Genomic DNA, 22,699 nt, shown 5'->3' with positions numbered 1-22,699 from the left:
AGTGGGGGTCGCTGCAGAGGAAATAATCTCTCTGAGGACGCATCTCTTGGGGGTGGAGGGGGGCGTTTCTTGAGTGGAGGTTGGGGGGCCTTCCCCTGAGCCTGTGTCTCCCCTGGATGTCTCCTGAGTGAGGGCGTCTCTGGGCAGCTTGGCTCCTCCTTGGCCCCCGCTGGCCCCTCACCCCAGCGCGGGCGGCCTTGGCCGTGGCCGGGCTCGGGCGCCCAGACGCTGTGACGGCGCCAGGCCCGCCCCGCTTCGCTCCGCCCCCGCCGGCCCCCACCCCCCAGCCGCCGCCGCCGCCGCCGCGGTGCCCGCGGCTTCTCCCTCCCTGCACACTCTCTGCACCCTCCCTGCACCCTCCCGCCGCCTCCCTCCTCCCTTCCCGGGGCCGGAGCCGCGGCGGCCGCCGCCGCCATGGACGATTCGGGCCTGATCCGCCGCCGGAGGCTGCAGGTACGCGGCAGCGCAGGCTCGCGGCGCCCGGGAAAGGGGGTCGGCACCCCCGGGGCGGGGCCCTGCAGGGGGCGGGAGAACTTGCGCCAGGGCGGGTCCTGGCGCCCCCTCCGGTGGCCGCGGGACGCTCCCCGCGGGAAGCGCGGTGGCCGAGCGTCCGCCCCACGCCGGGGACCCCGCCCCTCCTGCGCCGCCCGGGGGATCCGGGCAGCTGATGGAGGGGGCGCGGACTGGCGCTCCCGCTCGAGGGCAGCCTGAGGGGCACCCGGCTCCCCCAAGGGGTGGGGGTGGGGCCCCCTAAGTCATCGCCCTGGCGCCCCGCCAGCTGGGGGGTGCTGGAGAGGGGCGCGTGGAGCAAAATTGTTGCCCCCAGGGTTCGCGCCCCGAGGGGCCACGCCGCGGCAGCTGTAAACATGTTTGCGAGGCGGCCTCGCCAACGCCAGGAGCCCCCGTTTGAGGCTCAGAAACACTGCCTCTCAATGACCTCCAGCGTCTGCAGGCCACCAGGACATTCCCTACTGCCCTCATTGGACGGGCACCCGGACCGCCGGCTCACACTTCACCCCACCCGCTTCCACTACTACCGCCCCTCCCTGTTCACCCTCAAGTCCAGCCCAGCGTGGAGGCTGGTTCTCGGGCGGCGCAGGCGCGCAAACACTGTGGGTCCATTGCTCGGAGTGGGATACTGAGGTTGGCAGTGGAGGGTCCGGAAGGCCAGGGCAAAGGCAGGCAGGCAGGCACCCCACTCTGAGTCAGATATGGAGTCTCTGCCTGGCTTCAAGGAGTTAAAATGGGAGTCTGGTGTTACCCCCATCAGTGACCCAGAGAGAAGATGGATTAAAGTCTCACCCCCAGGCCAGCCTGAGGTTGGATCTGACCGTAGCTCCTTACAGCCATGTCCCCACCCCCATTAGGTAATCTGGAGTTTCCCAAAAGCCAAATGAGATCAGAATCAAGCTCTATCACACTGGGAAAGGGGGCGAATCACCCTCCCCCATTTGTGAATTTCTATACCCCATCTTCCTCAAGACAGGTGACTGGAGGGGCTGGAGTGATAGCACAGCGGGTAGGGCGTTTGCCTTGCACGCGGCCGACCCGGGTTCGAATCCCAGCATCCCATATGGTCCCCTGAGCACCGCCAGGGGTGATTCCTGAGTGCATGAGCCAGGAGTGACCCCTGTGCATCGCCGGGTGTGACCCAAAAAGCAAAAAAAAAAAAGACAAAAAAAGACAGGTGACTGGAGGGAGCAGGAACAATGAGGGCAGGGGGCAGGAAGGACATCCCAGCATCTCCACGACGCTTGGGCGTCTTGCGGGGCTAGATAATCCCTTTTCTCGCGTCCAGAGCCACCATGGCCTCATCTCGGTGCTTTGACCGCTTTGGGTCCTTCTCAGGTCCCCTGCGCATCCCAGGTCCGCCTTAAGCGATTGGGTTCCGAGGAAAAGGGAAGGAGCTGCGGCAGAACCAGAGCCAATGCCGAAACAGGCAGACTCCGGCCGCACCGTCGGTTCCTCCGGAGCAGAGCGGAAGGGGGCGTGGCCTTCTTGCGATGAGTCCCCGCCCTCTCGGTTGGCGCCGGTTCCCATTGGCTCAGAGCCACGCGGGGCCTGCGATCTTGACTGCAAGACCCCGCCCCCAGCCCGAGAATCCTCCCACTAGCCCTGCCATCGTTCGGAGGCGGCCCGGATTCCGTCTGTCGTTCAGGAGGGCGGCGATTGTCCTCCCTGGAGTCCTGCCCAACCCCTTCCCTGATGGATCAGTTTAATCATTCCGCTGCCTGGTGGCACTCTCACACAGCGGCGCCACCCTTGAGTGACTGTCCAGCAGCTGCAGTGCACCTGCTGGCGAGCCCCGTGTGTGTGTGTGTGTGTGTGTGTGTGTGTGTGTGTGTGTGTGTGTCTGTATCTGTGTCTGTGTCTCTGTGTGCGTGCCTTTGGGATCATCTTATTTGGGCCGTTTTCTGGGTTCAGATGCCCCGTCTGAAGTCTGAAGTCCCAGGGTTTCACTGGGTAACAAAGCCTTTGCTACTGGGCCTGACTGGCAGCGTGATGTCCTGAATAGCGACAGCGAGAATCCGAATCCGCTTTCACCCCAGTTTGCCCCATATGCTCTAGAATGTTCAGGATCACTAGTGGATGGGATGAGGTTCATGTCCTTCTCTAAGTAGTTCTTCAAAAGACCCTAGGGGCTCACTCTCCTTGTCTCCCCTTACCCCTCACCTGTGTCTGCAGTGCTGGACTCTGTGGCAGGAAAGTCCAGATCTTACTTTAGCTTGGGCCGTTGGGGTCACTGGCCCAAGCAGTGGCTCAGACAAGCTGATCCTGGTCTGGTTCCCCATCACCCTGGGTGCAGAGGGAAGGTCACTGCTTGCTGAGCTTGAAACTGCCCTTTGACCCCAACCTTGCTTCCCTCTAAGTGTGGGAGTGGGATGGCCCCTTGTTCCTGAGAGTCCCCCCATCTAATATGCATGAGCGCGGACTATACACTAGGCACTGGGGTTCTGAGACCAAATACCTGGACTGTCTCTCAGGATGCTCTTCGAGGGAGGATTCTGGAAGGTCATTGCCCAAGGTCATCAGAAGCCAGAGATTTGAACCCTGGGCTTTCTGTTGTCAGACAACATGGGAAGACACTAGGCCATTTCCGCATCCAGCTGGCCATCTTTAGGTCAGCCAATGAGCCCAGATGGATGGCAGGGGTACCCGACTCCCTGGCTCTCCTGGGAAAAGAACCCTAAGGGTTTTATGAATTCTCTGCATTTTATGGGTTCTATTTTACAGTTCTATGAGACCTTCTGAGTGGGTTCATACACCTGACACTTTGATGGGTGGCATTTTTGAGAAAGACCAGCTGACCGCCACATGACTTGCCTTTCCGATTTCTGCTTTGAGCCACCTGAACTATGACCCCCCCCCCCCCCGCTTTGCCTCAATTCAGTGCATTTGGCTGGGAGTGGAGCAGAGCCTTTAGGATCTGGAGGCATTCATTCATTCATTCATTCATTCATTCATTCGTCCTTTCAAGCTAAACTCATCCTGCACCCAGGTTCTCTGCAGTTTGGCGTCAGTGTCTGTGTGCTGGCCTCTCTGGTGGACTCGGGTCCCAGCACCCTGCTTAAAAGTGCCCTCCCAAAGAGCTGCGCCATCTGGCCATCGTGTTCCTTCCTCGCCATTTAGTCCCATCTCATCCTCTGTGTCATTTTATCCATCACGTGTTACTGCCTAAACCGATTGTGCATGAGGCTAGAGCCGTAGTAGAGCGGGGAGGGCTCTGGCCTTCCATGAGTCCAAGCCAGGTTCGATCCCTGGCATCCCAGGAGTGATCTCTGAGCATAGAGTCGGGAGTAAGTGCTGAGCACAGTCACCCCAAAACACAGCAAACAAATGCTCCTGCTCTCTACTACGGGACACTAGACTGTCCTCTGCCTCTCTTCTAGATGCTGGCACCCAGAGGGCAGGAATTTTAGTTTCGTGCAGTGCATGTCCACAGTACCTAGCCCATGGTCTGGCAAACAGCAGGTGCTCAGAGAGCACATTTTCTGAATAAGAGGTTCTTGGCTCCTTGGCACAGGCGTGCACACGCTGGACACTGGGGACTCCTGCGTGGGACCCTGTGCTGGTGGGGCGGGCGACTAGCATGGTATCCTTGCCCCCTCCGCCCCCAGAGAGCCCAACTCTCAGCGCCTGGCCGCGGGGAGCAGCTGACGAGGGCTCTGGAGGAGGCCTCTCCCTCCTCTTCTGCACGTTGAGGGGACTGTGTGTGGAGGTCGCTTGGTGCAGGCTGACCTCTACTCTTTCATGCCTCTGTCTTACAGAAGGATTTGCCCCTGCCCCGGAAAAGCAGCAGGTGAGCCTTGGGGAGCCAGGCGCAGAGTAACCGCCCCTTCCCCGACCGGGGTGGGGGCGCCTGGCGCGCGCGGGTGCAGCAGCGCCCCCTCCCGGCGGGCGGCGGCCGCAGCGCCCTCCCCTCCCCCGCCCCCTGCCCGCTGCGGCTCGAGCCTCCGCCCCGCGCGCTCGTCTCCGCGCCGCCGCCGCTGCCGCACCTGCCACCATGTCGCCGCCGCCGGGTCATGTCTGACTCTCTCTGGACTGCGCTTTCTAATTTCTCGATGCCCTCCTTCCCTGGCGGCAGTATGTTCCGCCGCACCAAGAGGTAGAACCCCTTACCTACCCCCCCATCCCTCTGCTCCGGCGCTCCCTGCTCCAAGCCGCCCCTCCGGCCGCTGCCGCAGGGCGGGGCCGGGGATGCTGCATCCCATCCAGCAGCGCCAGAGGTGCCCCCGCGCTGCCCCTTCCTGCCAGGGGTGGGGTTGAGTGGGGGGCAATGTGGGCCGGGTCTGGGGGGGACTGCACGCCGGGAAGGACCACCGCGGGGCGGGGGGGTAGGTTATGCCGGGTGGGAGGGGGCGGGGGGGCGGTGTCTTTTGTCTGCTGCCTGTGGGCTCTGGTCGTCCAGTGGGGGGAGGGAAAGAAAGGGAGGTTGGGGGCTTGGCACCCTCAGAACAATAGCCGCAGCCTGCAACCCCCCACCCCCATGGCGCGTGCACCTGACCCCGCTAACACATTGTCACTTGGTGGTGTGTGTGTGTGTGTGTGTGTGTGTGTGTGTGTGTGTGTGTATGATCAAGGGGGGACTTGGAAGCAGGGATCCTGGGGTTGCGGGGGGGGGGCTTTTGTCATTGCACCAGCTTCCCCCGCCCCCCACCAAGGACAGAGAGAGGCTCATATGGAAAATACTGCCACACAGCGCCACACAGGACATGATGTCACACACACACCAGCCCTAATGGCCCAGATACAACGGCTGGCACCACCCGTGCCCAGCTGCATGGGTGCCACAGTGCAGAGGCACGGTGGCACCTGCAGAGTGAGAGACACTCAAACCCGCAGAGCCACGTATCATACACATGCCAGCATGCACTGACACATACACATGGATGGCTGAAATATCCCTGCAACCAACAACATCACCACACATGGGTGGGATCACCTTATTAGATCACAGGGTGCCACACAGAGGCCAGATAAAGACACAGAATTTTTTTTTGTGTGTGTGGGGGGAGGGTTGAGGGCCACACCCTGCAGTGCTCAGGGCTTACTCCTGGCTCTACACTCAGGAATTACTCCTGGTGGTGCTCGGGGGACCATATAAGATTCTGGGGACTGAACCCAGATTGGGTGCGTGCAAGGCAAACGCCCTCCCAGCTGCACTGTTGCTCTCACACAGATGATCTTGCAGTGATGGAGGGACACACCACATCACATGTTTCGACATGCAGCAGGCATGCACAGACATACCCCACGTCACAGGGTGTTAAACAGCATATGGTAGCTGCCACACACAGACACACACGCTGCATGTAACACAGACACAGGGAGAGCAGCTCATCCCGACTCCAAATGCTGTTGAGACCCACACACAGCATTGCGGGAGCCCTGCCTCACACATACGCTTTGGCATCCTGCAGCATGTCTCATCACTGACAAGTGAGGTGGACAATGCTCGGGGTCACATCTAGACACACACACAGCTGTGGACTGCATCACACAGATCAGACAGGCGTGCCTCGTGCTGTGACGCGTGCAGTGCTGGACTCACACCTGTGAATGTCCCTCATAGACCCAAAGGCACAGACACCTCCAGCAGTGACAATCCCCTAATGATCATTGTCAGATCACCCATGGTCCACATGGAGCATCCTGTGCACGCATCACTGGAAAATCCCCTCTCAGAAACGACCCTGCTGAGGACTCCATTGCCTCCTCTTCCCAGCAGCCCTCCCGGGGTACCTCTAAGGATAGGAATGGGAGATAAGTCAGGAACTGAGAAGGGAGGGCAGTTAGTCAGTCTCACAAGCTCCCTGGGTGGCTGTCTGGCCCGGCCCCCTTGACTGCCTTTCCCACAGCTGCCGTACCAGTAACCGGAAAAGCCTCATTCTGACCAGCACTTCGCCCACGCTGCCAAGACCCCACTCTCCACTGCCAGGCCACCTGGGTGAGGACAGCGGACAACGGGAGGAGGCGGGGCCACGGTGGGGGCGGGGCGTACATTGGGCAGAGCTGTGTCCCATTGGAAAGAGGGCGGGGCCGTCTGTAAGGGGGCGGGGTTAACCTGCGGAGGGCTGGGCATTGGTAGGTGGAGGCTTGCACCAGGCCAGATGGAAAAAGGGTGGGGCGGAAAAGGAGGAGGGGCGGGGCTATCCCGGATGATGGGGGCAGTAGCCCGGAGGGGTGGGGCCAGCTCATAAATTAGTAGGAACTGGCTAAAGAGGGTATGGGCCACACACTTGGAGATCAGATGGCCTGAAGGAATGGCCTCCCACTCCAGGCCTAAAGATCCCCTTTTTCTGACACAGGTAGCAGTCCCCTGGACAGCCCCCGAAACTTCTCCCCGAACACCCCCGCCCACTTCTCATTTGCTTCCTCCCGAAGGTGAGTCCGGCTCCCCAGGGCCCCAGAACCCTAGCCGGACCTTCCCCACCCACCGTCTGGGTCTCCATCTGTTCCCCTTCTAATTGCACGCGAGGCCGACGCAGAGAGTAGCGCAGAGCCCCAAGGTCCCAACGGGGACCCGGCGCCTCGCCGTAGGGGCGGGCCTGTGGGAGGGCAGGACCAGCCCCCGGGCGGCGCCAACGCGCCTGCGCGCTGGGCGCTGGTCTTGGTCTCCAGAGCCTCGTGCGCCAGGCCAGGCGTTTCCACAGCAACAGGACAGAGGGCGCAGAGATGAGGTGCGCACGCGCAGATAGCTCCTCTGCCCACCGAGGGATTCTTGGTCCCTGATGTGGTGGGGGGATCCCAGAGCCCCAAAGGAAGAATCTCAGGTTTCCCAGCTGGGATCTCTGTGGGTTTCCGGAGTTTCTCTCAATGCTTGTTCCTTGACCGTTGGTGAAAATGGTTTGGAAAAAACTTCTGGGTGCCGCTAAGGTGTTTGGGGGCCATCAGAGAACGCACCTGGCTGCAGAACCTGATGAAGCCCCAGGGTTTCTTTTTTTTTTTTTTTTTTTTTTTTTTGCTTTTTGGGTCACACCCAGCGATGCTCAGGGGTTACTCCTGGCTCTGCACTCAGGAATTACTCCTGGCGGTGCTTGGGGGACCATATGGGATGCCGGGGATCGAACCCGGGTCGGCCGCGTGCAAGGCAAACGCCCTACCCGCTGTGCTATCGCTCCGGCCCCCAGCCCCAGGGTTTCTTTTGGGAGGCTGGTTCTTTTGGGACAGGGGTTGGGGGAGAGGACCCCCTCAGTTTTGGAATTAAGCTGCTGACATCAGGGAGCCGAGTGGTCTGCCTGGTGGGCCATATGTGGAAGCTGTGCCTGGGTTGTATGGGGCCTGCCTGTTGGGAGGAGCCAGGGAGGGAGGCCTGTGTTTGTCCTTGGGCATGCCTGTGTGCGTGAATGTACATGCATGCATGTGCGTGTGTGTGCATCCCTTAGGGTAGCAGGGCATGCCTGTGTGCGTGAATGTACATGCATGCATGTGTGCATGTGCGTGTGTGTGCATCCCTTAGGGTAGCAGGTGTGTACAGATGTGTGAGCACACGGTGTGGAAGAGTGGCTGAGTGTGTTAGTGCATATCAACCTCTTGGAAATGTCTGTGCAAAGGTGTGTGTGTGTGTGTGTGTGTGTGAAAGAGAGAGAGAGGGAGGGAGAAAGGGAGAGAGAGAGAGAGAGAGAGAGAGAGAGAGAGAGAGAGAGAGAGAGAGAGAGAGAGAGAGAGAGCCAGTCAGCCAGCCAGCCAGCCTTTGCTGAGGAGGTTCTTCCTCTGAGAGTTTTAGTGCTTTGTTCTTTGGGACCCACAACAGTGGTTTCTGGGGCTTCTCCCCACTCTGTGCTCAGGGAACCACATGGTACTGGGGACCAAGCCCAGGGCCCACACTCACAGAGCCGGTACTCTAGCCCTTTTGCCATCTCCCCAACCCCCAGACCTTATTATACATGGCAGGAAGATATTGCCTTTTGGGGTTCCACCAGAATGTCTTCCATGGCCTAAGGGGCATTGCTGACCCTCCGGGCCCACTCCAAGGATGACAGCGGATTCCTCATGAAAGGGCCTCCCAGTCTTTGGTTCTCCAGAAGTTTCTATCTGGCTGACTCTGAGGCTTCTGGGAATCTCTGAACATAGACCTATCCCGACCCCACCACATCCCCCACCCGCAAGGCCAGGAACTCCTCCCAGCACCCAGGGGGATGGTGTGGGGTCTGCTGGCCTCTGACCTCATTTGACTCCTTGGGCTGGGTTCCAGGGCGGATGGACGCCGCTGGTCGCTGGCTTCATTGCCTTCCTCTGGCTATGGCACCAACACGCCCAGCTCCACGGTCTCGGTGAGTGTGGCTGGTGGGGGCCCCCCTCCCCAACACGTGCTTGTGTGCACCAACACATGTCCCATGGGCCCCACTCGCCAACGGTGACTCCTTATAGTTTACTGATTTGGGGTGGGGGTCATACCTGGCTATGCTCATGGTTTGATCCCTGGGCAGAGTTGCTGTGAGCAACACCGGGCGTGCCCCCACCAAAAAAAAAAGAAACAGTAGTTCAACAATGGGTGTTCAGAGGGGTCTTGAGGAGTAGAAGCCTAACAACAAAGGGCTCCACCCAGAGGATTGATCTAGAGGGAGTGTGCTGAGCTGAGAACAGATTGTGCAAAGGCCCTGAGGCACAGATAGGCCTGGATTGTTTCATGCCTTCCAAGAGCCTGTGTCAGGGAGGGGGAGAAGGTGAGGAGGCGAACACCCCGGATTCTCATAACCCCTGTGGGCTGCAGGGAGACAGTCCACCACAGTCCCAGGTGGGGGCTCCCTCTGGCACCCCCAAGATTGTCCAAGCTTCAACGCCCCTGGAGCCCGTTCCTTTGTACCCTATTTCTCTGTTGGGGGCTGCGGATCACCTATCCTGTGAGTCACCAGTCCCGGGGGCCCTGACCTTGTCTATGTGGCTCTCCCTTTCACCTCACAGTCCTCCTGCTCCTCGCAAGAGCGCCTGCACCAGCTGCCCTACCAGCCCACCGTGGACGAGCTGCATTTCCTCTCCAAGCACTTCGGCAGCACCGAGAGCATCACGGACGAGGATGGGGGCCGTCGCTCCCCGGCCGTGCGGCCGCGCTCACGGAGTCTCAGGTGGGCGGCGGGTCCTGCCCAGACCCTGGTCCCCGCGCTGGTTCACTGAGCCGGGCCAGCGCGGGAACTGAGACTGCCGGATTTGCTGTCCCCGCAGCCCGGGGCGTTCACCCTCCTCCTACGACAACGAGATCGTGATGATGAACCATGTGTACAAGGAGCGGTTCCCCAAGGTGAGAGGGCGAGCACCGCGGCGGGTGGCCGGAGCCCCCCTCTCCCCCGCAGCACCCCCGCTCCGCACTCGGGGCTTGCCTGAGCGCCGCGCGCCCCCTGGCGGTCCCCGCGAGCAGCGCAGTCCAGAGCCCCGGCCGACCTGCGCCTTGGTGGTCTCTGCACTGCAGGCCACTGCGCAGATGGAGGAGAAACTACGTGACTTCGCCCGCGCCTACGAGCCTGACAGCGTGCTGCCGCTGGCCGACGGCGTGCTCAGCTTCATCCACCACCAGATCATCGAGCTGGCCCGCGACTGCCTTGCGAAGTCCCGCGACGGCCTCATCACCACCGTGTACTTCTACGAGCTGCAGGAGAACCTGGAAAAGCTGCTGCAGGATGTGAGTGGCGCAGGGCCCCGCCTCAGCCTCAGCACCCCCGAATCCGCACATGCATGGGGTGGGGGGCGGAGGAGAGGAGAGGAAGGACACAGGTGTGGTCCTCGCTGGGCCTCTGGAACACAGAGGCAGCCCTGCGGGTTTTGCTTGCCTGTCGCCTTGAGGAAGTGTCACCTTCTAGTGGACGCCCCCAGTCCCACCCATCAGGGGCTGTTTCAGGACCCCGAGGGACTGTGATGGGCTGGACTGAGGCCAGGCGTGCGTGACACCCTCCTGCCCCCCCGCCCCATTGTCCCAACCTTAGGCCTATGAGCGCTCGGAGAGCCTGGAGGTGGCCTTTGTCACTCAGCTGGTCAAGAAGCTGCTGATCATTATTTCGAGGCCAGCGCGGCTGCTGGAGTGCCTGGTGAGGGGGCTGGACGCGGGAGCAGGGCTCAGGGGGTCCCTGGGAGCGCCCCTGAGCCTGGCCCTGCGCCGCCTCAGGAATTCAACCCCGAGGAGTTTTACCACCTGCTGGAAGCCGCTGAGGGCCATGCCAAGGAAGGCCACCTGGTGAAGACGGACATTCCCCGCTACATCATCCGCCAGCTGGGCCTTACTCGGGACCCCTTCCCAGGTGCCAGCTGGGGGTGCTACTTTGGGGAGATTGGGGGAACAGTGTCAGGAACCCAGTCGCTCACTCTTACCCCTTCCTAGACGTGACACATCTGGAGGAGCAGGACAGCGGTGGCTCCAACACACCTGAGCAGGATGACCTGTCGGAGGTAAGCCAGGAAGGCTTCCTGGAGACAGCCCACACTCCTGTCCAGGGATCAAGTGGTTACTCCACACCTGCTTTAGTTTCTTCACCTGTAAAATGGGCTCTTTATAGTCCTTCCACTAGCTGTCCTTTTCTTTACGGGTCAAACCAACATAAACTTTAAACGTGGAGCCAGAGAGATAGGACATGGGGGAAGGCCCTTGCTTTGCACACGGCCCACACTAGTTCAATCCCCGGAACTGCGTAAGATCTTTACGCCTGTCAGGAGCGATCCCTGAGCACAGAGCTAGGAGTAAGCTCTGAGCACTGCCAGGTATAGCTCCAAATCATAGAACAACTACCCCCCAAACATCCACATAAAATAAACCATTTGACTATTTAAAATAAACCCTTTGGGGGGGGGGGTGGAGCGATAGCAGGGCATTTGCCTTGCACGTAGCCAACCCGGGTTCGATTCCTAGCATCCCATATGGTCCCTTGAGCACCGCTAGGAGTAATTCCTCAGGGCATGAGCCAGGAATAACCCCTGTGCATTGCCGGGTGTGACACAAAAAGCAAAAATAAATAAATAAAATAAAATAAACCCTTTGGATACTGGGGAAGGTGCTTGCTTGCAGCAGACCTAGGTTCCATCCCCAACATCCCATATGCCCCCCCATACCAGAAGTAATTCCTGAGTGCAGAGCCAGGGCTCACCCCTGAAGAATGCCATGTATGGTCCCAAACAAACAGACAAAACCCCCAGTATATAATTAAAGCCTTTTGGTGGCTGGAGAGACAGTACAGCAGCAGAGCCCCTGCCTGCATAGGACCAACCTTGCACCCCAAAGGGTCTCTCAAGCTCCTCCAGAAGTGATCCCTGAGTGCAGAGCTGGGAATAAGGCCTGAGCACTGCTGGGTGTGACCCCCAAAACCAAAAATAAATGAATTAACTTCAAAATAGAATGATCCTTTGGTGACTGGAGAAAGTGCTCATGGGCTTTGCACATAAGGAGACTCAGGATCACCCCAGTACCACATGGAGCAACCCCTGAGCAATACTGGGTGTGGTCACAAAACCAAACCATCACCACCAATGAAAGAACAATTTCCAAAAGGAAAAAAGCAGCCGTGGGCTGGAGCATTAGCACAGCGGGTAGGGTGTTTGCCTTGCACAGGCCGACCCAGGTTCGATTCCCAGCATCCCATATGGTCCCCTGAGCACCACCAGGAGTAATTGCAGAGCCAGGAGTAACCCCTGTGCATCGCCGGGTGTGGCCCAGAAAGAAAAAAAAAGGCAGAAAAACCAAGAACAAAGGAAAGAAATGGTGGGGTAGGGGCCAGCATGTGGTGTGTTCCTGGTCAGCTCCTCCTTGCACCCCCAGACTCTGCCCCCCACTATGTGCTGTTTCTGCCGGTGAGTCAGGGCTGGACACAAAGGGCCTTCCTCAGGGCTGGGAAGGAGGCTGATTGCTCTGAGCAAGGTTGGCATGGGTTCCCTGATCCCACCCCTGCTCCCCCATGTCTGTGATCCCCTGAGCACCACAAGGGGTGACCCCACACTGCTGGGGGGGTCAACTCCCATGTGGCCTTTGAGGATCTGGCATGTTTTTTTCGTTAGGGGGGATCCTCCCCATCAGTGCTCAGAGCCACCAGCAGCCTATCTGGAGATGCTGGGGGGACCACGTGGTGCAGGGGATCGAACTCTGGGCCTCCGTGCTGTTTCCTTTATTCGTTGGCGGCCCTGAGGGTCGGTCCCAGCTCTGGGCCTGGGTGGTCTTAGGGCTGATGGGAATGTTTGTGTCCCCGCATCGCTGGGAATGACAGTGTCTCCCAGAAGGGGAATTGCTGGGGCCCACGATCATGATCCTGGGACCCGGATGGAGGAAAGCACGGCCGAGTGGGCGGAGCGGCTGTGTGTGTTCACAGCTGACAGAAGCAGCCGCTCGCGCCCCCGCCGCCCCCTGGTTGGCAGCTGTCTCCCAGAGCCGCCTGCCTCCGCGGGCACCCCGTGTTTCCTCGCCGCCACGGAGTGTTTAAAATGTTTGGAAGTGAAACCAAGCAAGCCCCAGAGGGTGCCTTCCAGTCCCGTCGGGAGCTGCTGGCGGGAACTTCCCGTGTTCTAGCATGAGGGGGCAACCCAGCTGGTCTGAGCGGGGACAGACACCCCAGACCAGAGGGTATCTGACACCCCTGGTCCCCCTCACTTGCCTGCTCCAAGTGTCGGGGGATGGAACCAAGGCAGTAGATTTTGAAGCCTTTGTTTCCAGTTGTCACCACACACACACACACACACACACACACACACACACACACAGTGACAATGGTAGTGTGATGGGAAGTGCCTGTGGGCAGCTGGTGCAAGTTCAATCCCTGGCACTGCATGACACCCCAGGTGCTTCTAAGAGACACTCCTGAGTACAGAGCCAGTAATAAACCCTGAGCACCACCAGAGGTGGCCTGTGACCCTTTCCACCACCACCTGCACCTAGAAAAAGCCTGTCACTATGCCCCACATCCGCTTTAACTGTTTGGGTAGGAATGAAAGGCATCAAAGATCAAAAACTGGTGGGGGGTGGGGTGGGGCGGAGAGATTATAGCAAGTAGGGTGATCACCTTGCACATGGCTGATCTGGGTTTGAGTTCCCACATCCTATATTGTCCCCCAAGCACCACTGGAAGTAATTCCTGAGTGCAGAGCAAGGAGTAACCCCTGAGCATCACTGGGTGTACCTCCCCTCCCCCCCGTACACGCACAATCTAAAACTAACAATCCTGAGGCTGGAGCAATGGTGCTTGTCATGCAGAAGCTGACCTGAGTTCAATGTCCAGAATCTCCTGTGGTCCCCAGAGCACTATCACGAGTGACCTCTGAGCACAGAGTGAGGAGTCATGCTGAGTGCTGCCATGCAGTGTCGGGGGATGGAACCAGAGTCAACTATGGACAAGGGAAGTGCCTTCCCCGACTGTCTCTCAGGCAGTATCATACTCAGGGACTTAAGTCATTTGACAGCAGATCTGGTCATGGGTTCAAGTCCTGACTTTTCCTCTCAGGGCCTCAGTTTCCCTGTCTGTTAGCAGGATGAACTGAAGTGCTGCTGACCGGAGTGCGGGTCTCCCCTAACCCTTTGTCCCCCTTCCCCCCCAGGGCCACAGCACCACCCGCAAGGCTAAAAAGCCCCCAGGAGAGACCGACTTTGACACAATCAAGCTCATCAGCAATGGCGCCTACGGGTGAGCCACCCCGGGCTCTGGCGGGGGAGGGCAGCAGGGGCTGGATGTCTCGGAGGTGACAGCCAGCCCTTGCTCCCTGTCCCCGCAGCGCCGTCTACCTGGTGCGGCACCGTGAGACGCGGCAGCGCTTCGCCATGAAGAAGATCAACAAGCAGAACCTGATTCTGCGGAACCAGATCCAGCAGGCGTTCGTGGAACGCGACATCCTCACCTTCGCCGAGAACCCCTTCGTGGTCAGCATGTTCTGCTCCTTCGAGACGCGCCGCCACCTCTGCATGGTCATGGAGTACGTGGAAGGTGTGTCTGCACGCAGGAGAGGGCCGAGCCCCACTCGCTGGATTGGTGCCCCCATATTTACTGGCCACCTGGTGTTTATCCATGGCAGTGCAGGGGGGCTAACTAACTCCCCATTTCATCTGCAGACTTGCTTCCAGCCATGGATTTTTTAAAAATTTTATCCAGTATAGATAGCACCACTCAATTATCCATCACTTCATCCATTACCTACTGCTCATCCACTCATACTTCTATTTATTTGCCAATCTACCTGCTTTTACATCCATTCCCCCTGGGCGCCATCCAGAGGGGTCCCTGCGCACAGAGCTAGGAGGAAGCCTAGCACTGCTGGGTGTGGCCCCAAAACAAAGTGGGTGCAGTGTAACTTGAGAACCTCACATGCAAGTGGACTGGGGAGCACAGCTGTGGACCTGGGGGCCTCCTTCATGTGGGTCTGTTCTGTGGCCTGCAGGGGGAGACTGTGCCACGCTGCTGAAAAACATCGGGGCGCTGCCCGTGGAGATGGCGCGCCTGTACTTCGCCGAGACAGTGCTGGCGCTTGAGTACCTGCACAACTACGGCATTGTGCACCGGGACCTGAAGCCTGACAAGTAAGCCCCAGCCTTCTCACCACCTCCCAGCACCGCGGGAAGACCTGGCTCTGAAATGCTGTCCCCTCCCCCCCAGCCTCCTCATCACCTCCATGGGCCATGTCAAACTCACGGACTTCGGGCTCTCCAAGATGGGGCTCATGAGTCTCACCGCCAACCTGTATGAGGGCCACATCGAGAAGGATGCCCGGGAGTTCCTGGACAAACAGGTATGTGATTGGGACTGGGGTCACCGCAGGTGGCGAGACCCCGCGCAACTGCAGGGTCTCGGACCTAAGTTGGGGGGCCTGCATAGCTCTGCCTTGAAGCCCCTCCTGTGGCCTGGGTGCACGGGCTGACGGCCTGTCCCCAGGTGTGCGGGACCCCTGAGTACATTGCGCCCGAGGTCATCCTGCGCCAGGGCTACGGCAAGCCGGTAGACTGGTGGGCCATGGGCATCATCCTCTACGAGTTCCTGGTGGGCTGCGTGCCCTTCTTCGGAGACACACCCGAGGAGCTCTTTGGACAGGTTATCAGTGGTGCGTGCCACCAGGGCGGGCAGGTGCAGTGGCCGGGATGGAGGCGGGCTCAGGGCCCTGGGGTCCCCCAAAGCACCCCCAGCCCCACCTTGCTCTGCAGATGACATCCTGTGGCCGGAGGGGGATGAGGCCCTGCCCACGGACGCACAGCTTCTGATTTCCAGCCTTCTGCAGACAAACCCATTGGTCCGGCTTGGAGCAGGTAAGCCGTGGGCAGGCGAGATAGGCAGTGCAGAGAAAGTGAGGGGTGGGGGCTGAGGACGGGGAGCCAGAGCCCAGTGTTACGGACTTCGGGGCAGCAGACATGCGATCACGTGGTTCCTCTACACACGCCCCCGCCCTCCAGGTGGTGCCTTCGAGGTCAAACAGCACAGTTTCTTCCGAGACCTGGACTGGACCGGGCTGCTAAGGCAGAAGGCGGAGTTCATCCCGCACCTGGAGTCCGAGGATGACACCAGCTACTTTGACAGTGAGCCTGGAGCAGAGGCGGGGCCTGAGCAGAAGAGGGATGGGGCCCCTGGGCTGGGACCTGATTGGGTGAGAATAGCTACAGGGCGGAGCCAGAGGGTGGATGTTGAGTAGTGAGTGTGGTCTGCTTGAGGGGGGGAGGGGGGTTGAATGAGAAATCTGAGAAAGGAAGGCTGGCGCTGCATGGGACCTAGTTGACGGTTTCCTGGAAAGAAAGTTCTAGAGTTGCATCTGGGTTTGCAGCGATGCTAAGCCCTACAGGGCAGGGGCTGGGTTGGCCAGAGGTTGAGTCGGCTACCGGAGGCTTTAGCTGGGAGAGCCTAGGAGCTGTGTGTGCCGCATGCAGCGGCTCTGACGCCCCGAGGCTCCTTCGCAGCCCGCTCGGACAGGTATCATCACGTGAACTCCTATGACGAGGACGACACAACGGAGGAGGAGCCCGTGGAGATTCGCCAGTTCTCCTCCTGCTCCCCACGCTTCAGCAAGGTGGGCAGGGGCTGGAGCGTCTAGACGGGTGGGGGGCTAGATCCATGGGGGTTGGGGACCAGTGGGATAGATTCAGGGGCAGGGTGAGGTGGGGTGGGATAGACCGGGGGCGGGACCAGACCATGGGATGGGGCGGGGCCGGAGAGGGCGTGGTAAGAGGGGGCGGGGCTAGGCAGGCTGGTCCTGGTTGAAGGTGCTTGCACTTGGAAGTGGCCTGCAGTGAGACCCCTAGCTCAAGCTGCAGTGAGCAGACCCCGGGCCCGAGTTCTCACTCCTAGGAAGTGGGGGTCTGGGAGAGATGGGGCTGTGAGAGGCGGTCACATGGAGGTCTGGAACAGCCTAAGATGAACCTGGATCTGGTGCGGGAGGGCTCAGGACCCCGGACTGAGATGAGCAGCCCGCTGTGCTGTTTGACTGAGCAGGACCACTCCAGGGCCAGCATCAGTGTGACCTAGCGGGCGGCGGGAACAGGCTTGAACCCACTCTTGAGGGCCTGGGACTAGAAATAGGCGGAACCTCAGGCCAGGATGGGGACTTAGCAAAGAGCGGTGGGGATTGGGCAGACCGGCAGCCTTGGCGGTTTGGAGCGGGGTTTCGGTGGGTCCAGCAGCTGTAAAGCCGATTGCAAAGGCTGAAGGCGAGACGGAAGGCCCAAGCTCAGAGTCCACTGCGACCCACTCTACTGGACAGGTCTACAGCAGCATGGAGCAGCTGTCGCAGCACGAACCTAAGACCCCCGTGACGAGTGCCGGGGCCGGCAAGCGGGAGCCGGGCGCCAAGGGCCCAGAGGACAAGGTGGCCGGCAAGCGGGAGGGCCTGGGCGGCCTGACCCTGCGCGAGAAGACCTGGAGAGGGGGCTCCCCTGAGATGTGAGCAAGCACCGGGTGGCGTGTGGGGACCGGGCCCTAAAAGGCGTGTCTGTTCTGACCACATCCCCTCTGCGCAGCAAGCGCTTCTCAGCATCCGAAGCCAGCTTCCTGGAGGGGGAGGCCAGTCCCCCGCTGGGTGCGCGCCGCCGATTCTCCGCGCTGCTGGAGCCCAGCCGCTTCAGTGCCCCCCAGGAAGATGAGGATGAGGCCCGGCTGCGCAGGCCTCCCCGGCCCAGCTCCGATCCCCCAGGCTCACTGGATGCGCGGGTGTCCAAAGAGGCCGCTCAAGGGGATGGCACCCCCAGCGCCGGGGACCTCGAGGCCAGTGAGTGCCCCCCCTCCTGCCGCCTTCCCCGACTCCCCAGTGGCCAAATACCAAGCATTCAGGGAACCTGATGCCTTTTATTGCAAGATCTCAGCCACACTTCTCACTCCAACCTGGGATTGTCAGCGGTACTAGGAACACCCTGTATTCTGGGCCACACATGTTATCTGCCCCAGGGAACTCACAATTCAGTGAGGGAGCAAAGAGGGGCGCGCACGCCAGGCATGCAGGCAGTGCGCCTCCAAATAACCCCTGAACTCCGCTGCTCTGTTGTAGCTGACCGCCCCGGCGATCTCGGCCCCCCCTCCAAGGATGCAGACCCATCGGTCCCCAGAGCCACCAATGACTTGGTTCTGCGTCGGGCACGGCACCAGCAGCTGTCGGGGGACCCAGTGGGAGAGAAACGACCCTCTCGGACCGGAGGCAAAGTCATCAAGTCAGCCTCAGCCACAGCTCTGTCTGTCATGATTCCTGCAGGTGACGCCAGGCCAGCCTGGGAGGGATGGGAGGTTTCCACCTGACAGGCCAATGAAGACAGGACACTGTCCCTGTTCGTGCAGTGATTGGCTCTAAATGGACCAATGAGAGTCCGGGAATCTCTGGGGTGGGAGGAGCACGCCCACACCGGCAGCACTGAGTCTGCACACCCTGACCACTGGCCATGGTTCTTTGCAGTGGATCCACATGGAAGCTCACCCTTGGCCAGCCCCATGTCCCCTCGATCCCTCTCCTCGAATCCGTCCTCCCGGGACTCCTCACCCAGCCGGGACTACTCGCCGGCCGTCAGCGGGCTCCGCTCCCCCATCACCATCCAGCGCTCGGGCAAGAAGTACGGCTTTACCCTGCGCGCCATCCGCGTCTACATGGGTGACTCGGACGTCTACAGCGTCCACCACATTGTCTGGGTGAGCCCTCCGGGATGGGGTCGATGTCCCAGGTTGGAGAAGTGGGTGTGGGAAGAGAGAGCCCTTGTTCTCTCCAGTTTGGGCTTTAGTTTGTGAAATAGAAAGTGACTATTTCCTCAGGCTTAAGAGTCCATGCGCCTGGCTCATATGCGTAGGAAATTCCTTGTTACTGGTAAATTCCTTGTTACTGACCTTTGAATACTGCACCTGTGGGGTGCCCCCCCTTACTCCCCCCCCCCCCGTCCACAGCACGTGGAGGAGGGGGGTCCAGCCCAGGAGGCTGGGCTCTGTGCCGGGGACCTGATCACCCACGTGAACGGGGAGCCTGTGCACGGCATGGTGCACCCTGAGGTGGTGGAGCTGATCCTTAAGGTGAGTTGTAAAGAGCAACAGGGGAGTGGAGGGGAGGGACAGAGAGGAGATGCTCCTTACCCCCAGTTCTTCCCACAGAGTGGCAACAAGGTGGCGGTGACCACAACGCCCTTCGAAAACACTTCTATCCGAATCGGGCCTGCGCGGCGCAGCAGCTACAAGGCCAAAATGGCTCGGAGGAATAAGCGGCCTTCAGCTAAGGAGGGCCAGGAGAGGTGAGGGGCTGTCCACTAGGCGTCCAGGGGAACCTCTCCAGTTCTTTCCATGGTGGGAGGGCCTTAGGGGAGGGCCACAGATGAGATCCAAAGCGAGGGAATGCAGAGGAAGGTGCCTGGAGATGTGGCATGGTGGAAAAACCTGATGCCCCAGCATTCATAAGACCTGGGCTCAGTCACCAACCTGGAAAAACAAGTGTGGCAGGAGATGGAAGCTTTTCTTCCCTTGGGAGAAACTGTGTTGCCTTGGGCTGCTGGGCAAGATCCCCAGATATGAACTAGAGAGGGCACTGCTTAGGGAATGGGTCTGCCTGGTCAAGTGTATTTGGACACCTGGGAAGGACTAGAAAGGTTTATACTCTGGAATGCACGTGCTTCAGACCCATTAAAATAATTCTATAATTGGGGCTGGAACAATAGCACAGTGGGTAGGGCGTTTGCCTTGTGCGTGGCCAACCCGGTTCGATTCCCAGTATCGCATATGGTCCACTGAGCACCACCAGGAGCCAGAAGTTACTCCTGAGCATCGCTGTGTATGGCCAAAAAGGCAATAAGTAACTAACATAACATAATTCTATAATTGGGCTGGAGCAATAGCTCAGCAGGTAGGAGGTTCGCCTTCCACGTGGCCCACCTGAGTTTGATTCCTCCACCCCTCTCGGAGAGCCCAGAAAGCTACCGAGAGTATCTCGCCCACTCGGCAGAGCCTGGCAAGCTACCCGTGGTGTATTTGATATACCAAAAATAACCAGTAACAACAAGTCTAATAATGGAGATGTTACTGGTGCCCGCTCGAGCAAATCGCTGAGCAACAGGATGACAGTGATACAGTGATAGTGATACAATCCTATAATTACAGAGAGAACAAAGAAAAGGGTGAGATCAGGTGCCTTTTAAACAAAAGTCAAGGGGTTTGGCCACGCTAGAAATGAGTGAGGTGTTGATAGGACTGGAGAGACAGTACAGTGGGTAGAGCGTTTGCCTTGCATGCAGCTGACTCGAGTTCAATCCCTGACATCTCACAGGTCCCCCGAGCACCGCCAGGAGTAATTCCTGAGCGCAGAGCCAGGAACTACCCCTGAGCATCACGGGGTGTGGTCCAAAACAAACAAAGAAAATGAGAGGTTGAAATGAGGCACATCAGCTGAGAAGGCAATTTTCTTTCTGCCTGATTGGATTTAACAGAGAGGGTGAAGCTACAAAGATGGGCACAGCAAGAAAGTCAGTTCCATTTTGCTAAACTCTGGCTGCGACTGTGCATGGCCAGATGGATGGGCGGTGCCTGCGGTGGGAGGAGCCTAAGGCGTTTTTGCTATCTTGATAGGAGGATTGTCGCAGGAGGGGGCGGGGCCTGGGAGGGCCGTCAACTGGTGGTGCCACCCCAAAGTGGGTAGAGCAGGAGTTGCAGGGTCAGGATCCAGGTGGATGTCACTTGCTCTCTGTGTTCCTTAGCAAGAAGCGCAGCTCCCTCTTCAGGAAGATCACCAAGCAGTCGAATCTGCTGCACACTAGCCGCTCGCTGTCATCGCTGAACCGGTCGCTGTCGTCCAGTGACAGCCTTCCAGGCTCGCCCACGCATGGGCTGCCCGCGCGCTCGCCCACACACAGCTACCGCTCCACGCCCGATTCGGCCTACCTGGGTGAGTAGCTCTGCGCCAAGACAGTTGGGGGACCTGGGCTGTGGGGGCCCCCGGGCAGTGGGGTGGGTGGGGGCTAGCCGGGCACCGCAGCGTCCTTCGCCCGTAGGTGCCTCGTCTCAGAGCAGCTCGCCGGCCTCCAGCACGCCCAACTCACCCGCGTCGTCCGCCTCGCACCACATCCGGCCCAGCACGCTGCACGGCCTGTCGCCCAAGCTGCACCGCCAGTACCGCTCGGCGCGCTGCAAGTCGGCCGGCAACATCCCGCTGTCGCCGCTGGCCCACACGCCGTCGCCCACGCAGGCCTCACCGCCGCCTCTGCCCGGCCACACGGTGGGCAGCTCGCACACGACGCAGAGCTTCCCCGCCAAGCTGCATTCGTCCCCGCCCGTGGTGCGCCCGCGCCCCAAGAGCGCCGAGCCGCCGCGCTCGCCGCTGCTCAAGCGCGTGCAGTCGGCGGAGAAGCTAGGCACTTCGCTGGGAGCCGACAAGAAGGGCGCCCTGCGCAAGCACAGCCTGGAGGTGGGCCACCCCGACTTCCGAAAGGACTTCCACGGGGAGCTGGCCCTGCATAGCCTGGCAGAGTCGGACGGCGAGACGCCCCCCATCGAAGGGCCTGGTGCCACTCGCCAGGTGGCCGTCCGCCGCCTGGGCCGCCAGGAGTCGCCCCTGAGCCTGGGCACGGACCCGCTGCTGCTGGATGGTGCCCCCAGGCCGCCCTTGTCCTGCAAGGAGAAGGAGTCTCCTGGGGGCATGGAGGCCTGCACCCCACCCCGCGCCACCACACTAGGGGGTCGGACCCTGGATCGGGACCCCAGCTGCACGCGGCATCAGAGCGTGCAGACGGAGGAAGGGCCCGGAGGCCCGAGCAGGGCTGTGGCCAAGGCCGCACTGAGCCCCGTGCAGGAGCATGAGACGGGTCGGCGTAGCAGCTCTGGCGAGGCGGCTCCGCCCTCGGTGCCCATCGTGGTGGAACCAGTGAAACCCGGGCCCAAGGCTAAGGCCCCTCAGCCCCCTGGTGCAGATTCCAAGGGGGCCCAGGAACTTGCCGCCCTGCCATGCCCTGCACCAGAGGTCACTCGGGGCCGCGAGCGATGGGTGCTGGAGGCGGTGGAGGAGCGGACGACGCTGAGCGGGGCTCGCTCCAAACCGGCCTCCCCCAAACTCTCCCCGGACCCCCAGGCTCCATCCATAAATCCCACCAAGAATACACCCTGTGGTAGCGGCTCACAAGCCCCACCTGCATCCCTCCTGGTCCAGGCCAGCAAGCCGGAAGCGGGCTTGACCTCTCGATGTCCTGCTGAAGCCGTGCACCCAGCGGCAGGGCTGGCTAAAAAAGGGGTGCCCTGCCCCACACCCCCAGCCCCCTAGCCTGAAGGGGCCTATGTTGTACAGCCCCTATATACATATGTACACATATAAATAAAGCATAGGTGTGTTCTCTGAGCTTCCCTGGGGCTCCCCTTCTCCCCCCACCTTGCCAGGCCGGCCTTCTCACACACTGCGCCTGAAGGGCCAGTGCTGGTCAGAGACTCTTCCCTCTGCACTGCCTTTGTTTGTTTGTTTTTTCCCCTTTTTTTGGGTCTCAACCAGCGATGCTCAGGGGTTACTTCTGGCTCTTGCACTCAGGAGTTACTCCTGGCAGTCCTTGGGGGACCATATGGGATGCTGGGAATCTAACCTGGGTTGGCTGCGTGCAAGGCAAACACCCTTCGCTGTACTATCATCCAGGCCCTCTGCACTGCCTTTGGGTCTCACTGCTAGACCTGGGATCGCCAACTCCCTCTTCTAGAGGATCATGGCCCACACCCACCCTTTCATGCTCCTGCCTGGGCAGGGCTCACACCAGTCCCGGTCCCTTCTCTCTGTGTCCATTTTCAGATAAGTGGTCCCAGGGCTTCCTTGGGAACAAGAGTGCAGTTCAGAGCCC

At 60.1% G+C, this 22,699-nt stretch overlaps 1 protein-coding gene across 2 annotated transcripts; it reads left to right on the top strand.

The window, feature by feature from the left end:
• The first annotated feature begins 370 nt into the window (after positions 1-370).
• LOC101550708 (microtubule-associated serine/threonine-protein kinase 1) lies at positions 371-22,216 on the top strand. Of its 2 annotated transcripts, XM_055127161.1 has the most exons (27): positions 371-453; positions 4,269-4,300; positions 6,360-6,448; positions 6,810-6,885; positions 8,696-8,774; positions 9,406-9,566; positions 9,664-9,739; positions 9,908-10,117; positions 10,419-10,520; positions 10,598-10,730; positions 10,811-10,878; positions 14,002-14,087; positions 14,176-14,384; positions 14,836-14,974; positions 15,051-15,183; positions 15,327-15,492; positions 15,593-15,694; positions 15,839-15,961; positions 16,337-16,446; positions 17,137-17,315; positions 17,393-17,640; positions 17,917-18,117; positions 18,316-18,545; positions 18,795-18,917; positions 18,996-19,132; positions 20,585-20,772; positions 20,879-22,216. In XM_055127161.1, the coding sequence occupies exons 1-27, from the start codon at positions 415-417 to the stop codon at positions 22,138-22,140; spliced, it is 4,701 nt and encodes a 1,566-aa protein (XP_054983136.1). In that variant the 5' UTR covers positions 371-414; the 3' UTR covers positions 22,141-22,216. The 2 variants fall into 2 exon arrangements, with proteins under 2 accessions (XP_054983136.1, XP_004616661.1); XM_004616604.2 differs by lacking the exons at positions 371-453; positions 4,269-4,300 and adding an exon at positions 4,448-4,606.
• Positions 22,217-22,699: the final 483 nt, after the last annotated feature.

This window comes from Sorex araneus, chromosome 2 (assembly GCF_027595985.1).
Source record: "Sorex araneus isolate mSorAra2 chromosome 2, mSorAra2.pri, whole genome shotgun sequence".
In the NCBI taxonomy this organism is placed as follows: domain Eukaryota; kingdom Metazoa; phylum Chordata; class Mammalia; order Eulipotyphla; family Soricidae; genus Sorex; species Sorex araneus.
The sequence above is the reverse complement of the archived record's forward strand: the minus strand, read 5'-3'. Positions and strand labels throughout refer to the sequence as shown.

Bases quoted from the DNA above. Each gene is read 5' to 3' on its own strand.
- LOC101550708 (XM_004616604.2), top strand. From the start codon at position 4,524: ATGTCTGACTCTCTCTGGACTGCGCTTTCTAATTTCTCGATGCCCTCC. The intron at 14,385-14,835 runs GTGTGTCTGCAC...TGTGGCCTGCAG, and splicing joins GGTCATGGAGTACGTGGAAG to GGGGAGACTGTGCCACGCTG. The intron at 15,962-16,336 runs GTGAGCCTGGAG...GCTCCTTCGCAG, and splicing joins TGACACCAGCTACTTTGACA to CCCGCTCGGACAGGTATCAT.